The sequence below is a fragment of the Palaemon carinicauda genome, chromosome 4 (assembly GCF_036898095.1).
Source record: "Palaemon carinicauda isolate YSFRI2023 chromosome 4, ASM3689809v2, whole genome shotgun sequence".
NCBI classification, from domain to species: domain Eukaryota; kingdom Metazoa; phylum Arthropoda; class Malacostraca; order Decapoda; family Palaemonidae; genus Palaemon; species Palaemon carinicauda.
The window spans coordinates 52,532,255-52,537,254 of record NC_090728.1 but is presented as its reverse complement, the minus strand read 5'-3'; the positions used below and the strand labels follow the sequence as shown (position 1 = coordinate 52,537,254).

Below are 5,000 nucleotides of genomic sequence, written 5' to 3'. Positions count from 1 at the left end.
TTAATGGTTTAATGAAAGAAAATTTAAATGCCAGTCTGTTGGTAAATGTTAAATCCTTCAATGAATGGAATAAATGATATTTTTCACTCCACCAACTGTTTCAAACTTTCTGAAATCGTTTTCAGCCCAAAAATGTATCAAAATGTTTAGCCAAATTAAACACCCTTTTCACTCATTTATTCCCCCAATCTCAATCATATTGACTAATTTATTTAATTAAAATCTACTCTAAATTACCAGTATTATTGAAAGACATAAATGAAGAATTCGAAAGAAGAGGGAGGTGGAGATTCCTGTATGTATGGAGAGCAAAATAACGGGAGTTGTATTATTTCATATTGAGTGAACCTATAGAAAATGGGATGATATGTGAATTACAGTAGTGCATATATATATATATATATATATATATATATATATATATATATATATATATATATATATATATATGTATATATATATATATATATATATATATATATACAGTATATATATATATATATATATATATATATATATATATATATATATATATATATATATACAGTATATATATATATATAAATTTATATATATATACTGTATATATATACTGTATATATATATATATATATATATATATATATGTATATATATATATATATATATATATATATGTATATATATATATGTATATGTATATATATATATATATATATATATATATATATATATATATATAAACACTATTGTAGCGTGTTTAAAGGTTTAAAGGTCACTCATGAATGGCAGAGGTAAGGAACAGTGAAATTGCCCTATCAAGCAGGACAATGCCTTAGAGACTGACCATATATGCATAGGATCAGCGTACAAGCCCCTTCTCCACCCAAGCTAGAACCAGAGAGGGCCAGGCAATGGCTGCTGATGACTCAGCAGATAAAAGGATCCCCCAAATCCCCCATAGGCTACCTACGAAGAGATGGGGAAATTCCATAGCCTACAATTTGTACATTCCAGGTTCCAGGGTACAGGATCCAGGTTCCAGGTCCCTCGTTGCTCTCTCCACAACACTGTGATTGTGGTTCACTTATTTCTTCATTTCCTTTCCTCACTGGGCTATTTTCCCTGTTGGAGCCCAAGGGCTTATAGCATCCTGCTTTTCTAACTGGGGTTGTAGCTTAGCTTTTAATAATAATAATAATAATAATAATAATAATAATGATGCTAACAAACTTATGCTCTGGTTTGATTCCATTAAAAACTGACAATTGTTTAATGTTACTTTTTCGACGCTGTCATTCAAAAGAACGAAAGTGCCCTTAAACATTCAATTTACCCAAATGTCGAAACTTGTCGATGAATTTTCCATCCTCGTTCGCTTTCGAAACAAACTCAAATAGAACAATTTTCCAATCAGAAGTTTTATATATTGTTTGCAATTGCATTTGTGATTGCTAGATGAAAAGTATGCTTGTCAAGTTATTGGCAAAGAGTTGAACGGCTTCGACGTCAGTTATATCAGCAAAATACATCTTTTTCTTCTTCTTTGTCTGCATCTTTTCCCACAATTTCCACTGGTCATATTAGTTTTGGCTAATTTCTCATGGCCGGATGCCTTCCCTGCCGCCAACCCTCCCCATTTACCCGGGCTTGGGACCGGCACCAAGTTGAGGCTGGCTTGCCCCCCTCAGTGGCTGGGTTGGAATTCATTACATATGTACATTTATATATATATATATATATATATATATATATATATATATATATATATATATATATATATATACAGTATATATATATATATATATATATATATATATATATATATATGATAAATTATTGCACATTTGAACGTACTTTTTTCATATTTCAAATAAGCCACGTATTTTAATACATTAATGTCTGGATTCTCTTAATGACCGCGGGATCAGAGTCTCGAGGCAAAATCTCTCAAAGACAATAGCATCTGACCAGCCGGGTTTAGAACCCAGGTCCAGGATGCTTGTATGACAGTGACCGTGAACGTACCATTGACTAAATAGCACGGTCACTGTCATACAAGCATCCTGAACCAGGATTCGAAACCTGGCCAGTCAGATGCTACTGTCTTTGACAGATTTCGCCTCATGACTCTGATCCCGAGGTCGTTAAGAGAATCCAGACATTAACGTATTAAAATATATGGCTTATTTGAAATATATATATGTATATATATATATATATATATATATATATATATATATATATATATATATATATATATGTATGTATGTATGTAGAAAGCTGGTCAGAAACATCGACCCGCATAAAAGTGGGAAAAGATGCAGACGAGGAAGGTAACGGGGAAAAAACAAAATGGCGTCTGTTTGTAATCTACTCTGGATTCCTAAGAGATATTCCACAAGATGGACTTAGCAGTCAGACTTGTTTGTTCTGCATTTGTTCACATGATAAAGAAACAGTACAAGTGAATCTTTATCAAGGCACAAAGCATGCTAGAGCAAGTCAGACTTCTTCCCTCTGCTGAGTCCGTCTTGTAGAATATCCCTTGGGTATCCAGAATAGATTGGGAACAGCCACCATCTTCTTTTTTCTCTGCTGCCATCTTCTTTTTTTTTTTTTTTTGCATTTTTTAGTTTTTGTGTATATATTTTTTATATATTTTCTATTTCTATCTACCTTCAGGGAATCTTGTTTAGTGAGCAGAGCATAATAGAAGAAGTCAGACTTGTTTGTTCTACATTTGTTCACATGATATAGAAACAGTACAAGTGAATCTTTATCAAGGCACAAAGCATGCTAGAGCAATTCAGACTTCTTCCTTCTGCTAGGTCCATCTTGTAGAATATCCTTTATGAATCCAAAATAGATTACGAACAGCCGCCATCTTGTTTTTTCTCGGTTTTTTCCCTTCTTTTTGGATTTTTTAGTTGTTATATCTTTTTTTTTTTATATAGTTTATTTCTATCTACCTTCAGGTAATATTGTTAAGAAAGCACAACATAATAGAAGAAGTGAGACTTGTTTGTTCAGCATTTGTTCACCTGACAAGGAAACTGTACAAGTGGATCTTTATCAAGGAACAAAGCATACCAGAGCAAGTCAGATTTCTTCCCTCTGCTGAGTCCATCTTGTACAATATCCTTTAGGTATCTAGAATAGATTGGAAACAGCTGCCATCTTGTTTTTTTTCCCTGCTGCCATCTTCTTCTTCTTCTTCTTCCTCTTCTTCTTCTTCCTCTTTTCCTTCTTCTTTTGGATTCGTTATTTCTTTTTATTTTTTAGTTTAATTTTTTTTGGATTTTTTTTTTAATTTTTTTTTATTTATTTATTTTTTATATTTTCTATTTTTCTAGGTTTTCCTTTCACTCCTTACTCGTCGCTATTTATTTCATCTTCCAACTGATTCATCAAATCCGCCAATTCTATAACTACTTTTTGAGTATCACCAATCTGTCCAGTCTTCGCCAGAAGTCTTTGCTTTAGTGTTTTGATTTCTTTCTTCAGACTTCCCACTTCACTTTCTGTCTCCTTTCTGAGCCTTCTTTCCTGTATTAGCTCTTTATCAAGCCTTGTGCTCTCTTCTTCTCTCCTTAGAAGTTCTCTCTTTTGATGTTTCACTATATCATCAATTTCCATTGCCAATATTTCAAGCCGAACTATCTTGATTTCCATCTCCTCTTTTTCGTGCTTCAGAATTTTCGCTCCTTCCGTCACAAGATTTAGCCGATCCTCTACCTCTCTTTTGATTGTTTCTACCTCCTGCATGTTTTGAACATGTACACTTTCCATTTTTTCTTCGAGAATAGCTACTTGTTCCTCTTTTTCTCTTCTTAATCTCTCCTCTTCCATTAACTCCTCTTTAAGCTTTTCTTTCTCTTCTTGAACTCTTTGTGCTTCAGCATTCGCTTCCATATTTTGTATCATTACACCTTCCAGGTTTTCTTTGAGAATAGCTATTTGTTCCTCTCTTTCTTTCCTTAGTCTTTCTTCTTCCATTAGCTCTTCTTTTTGCTTTTCTTTCTCTTCTTCAACTATTTCTAGTTCTTTTTCCTGTCTTTCAATAACCATCTCTACTTCTTCAAATAACTTTTCAATCTTTTCAACTCTAGTTTTTGCCATCAATTTATCTCTACTAAGTTCTTCTGCTTCTTGCTTTGCTAGATTTAGCTCTTCTTCTAATCCTTTTCTTACTGTCTCTTCTTTCATTAACTCCTCTTTTATCTTTTCTTTCTCTTCTTCAACTTTTTCTAGTTCTTTTTCCTGTCTTTCAATAACCATCTCTACTTCTTCAAATAATTTTTCAATCTTTTCAACTCTAGTTTTTGCCATCAATTTATCTCTACTAAGTTCTTCTGCTTCTTGCTTTGCTAGATTTAGCTCTTCTTCTAATCCTTTTCTTACTGTCTCTTCTTTCATTAACTCCTCTTTTAACTTTTCCTTCTCTTCTTCAACTATTTCTAGTTCTTTGTCCTGTCTTTCAATAATCATCTCTACTTCTTCAAATAATTTTTCATTCTTTTCAACTCTAGTTTTTGCCATCAATTTATCTCTCCTAAGTTCTTCTGCTTCTTGCTTAGATATATTTAGCTCTTTTTCTAATCCTTTTCTTACTGTCTCTTCTTTCATTAACTCCTCTTTTAGCTTTTCTTTCTCTTGTTCAACTTTTTCTAGTTCTTTTTCCTGTCTTTCAATAACCATCTCTACTTCTTCAAATAATTTTTCAACATTTTCAACTCTAGTTTTTGCTGTCAATTTATCTCTCCTAAGTTCTTCTGCTTCTTGCTTTGCTAGATTTAGCTCTTCTTCTAATCCTTTTCTTACTGTCTCTTCTTTCATTAGCTCCTCTTTTAGCTTTTCTTTCTCTTCTTGAAGTCTTTGTGCTTCAGCATTCGCTTCCATATTTTGAATCATTACACCTTCAATGTTTTCTTTGAGAATAGCTATTTGTTCCTCTCTTTCTTTTCTTAGTCTTTCTTCTTCCATTAGCTCTTCTTTAAGCTTTTCTTTCTCATCTTCAA

General features: G+C 32.5%; 1 protein-coding gene across 1 annotated transcript; it reads right to left on the bottom strand.

Moving 5' to 3' along the window:
* Nucleotides 1-3,351: 3,351 nt before the first annotated feature.
* LOC137639421 (flagellar attachment zone protein 1-like) lies at nt 3,352-4,893 on the bottom strand. The gene is made up of 2 exons (XM_068371694.1): nt 4,048-4,893; nt 3,352-3,741 (listed from the first exon to the last, which is right to left on the bottom strand). The coding sequence occupies exons 1-2, from the start codon at nt 4,891-4,893 to the stop codon at nt 3,352-3,354; spliced, it is 1,236 nt and encodes a 411-aa protein (XP_068227795.1).
* Between the last annotated feature and the right edge of the window lie 107 nt (nt 4,894-5,000).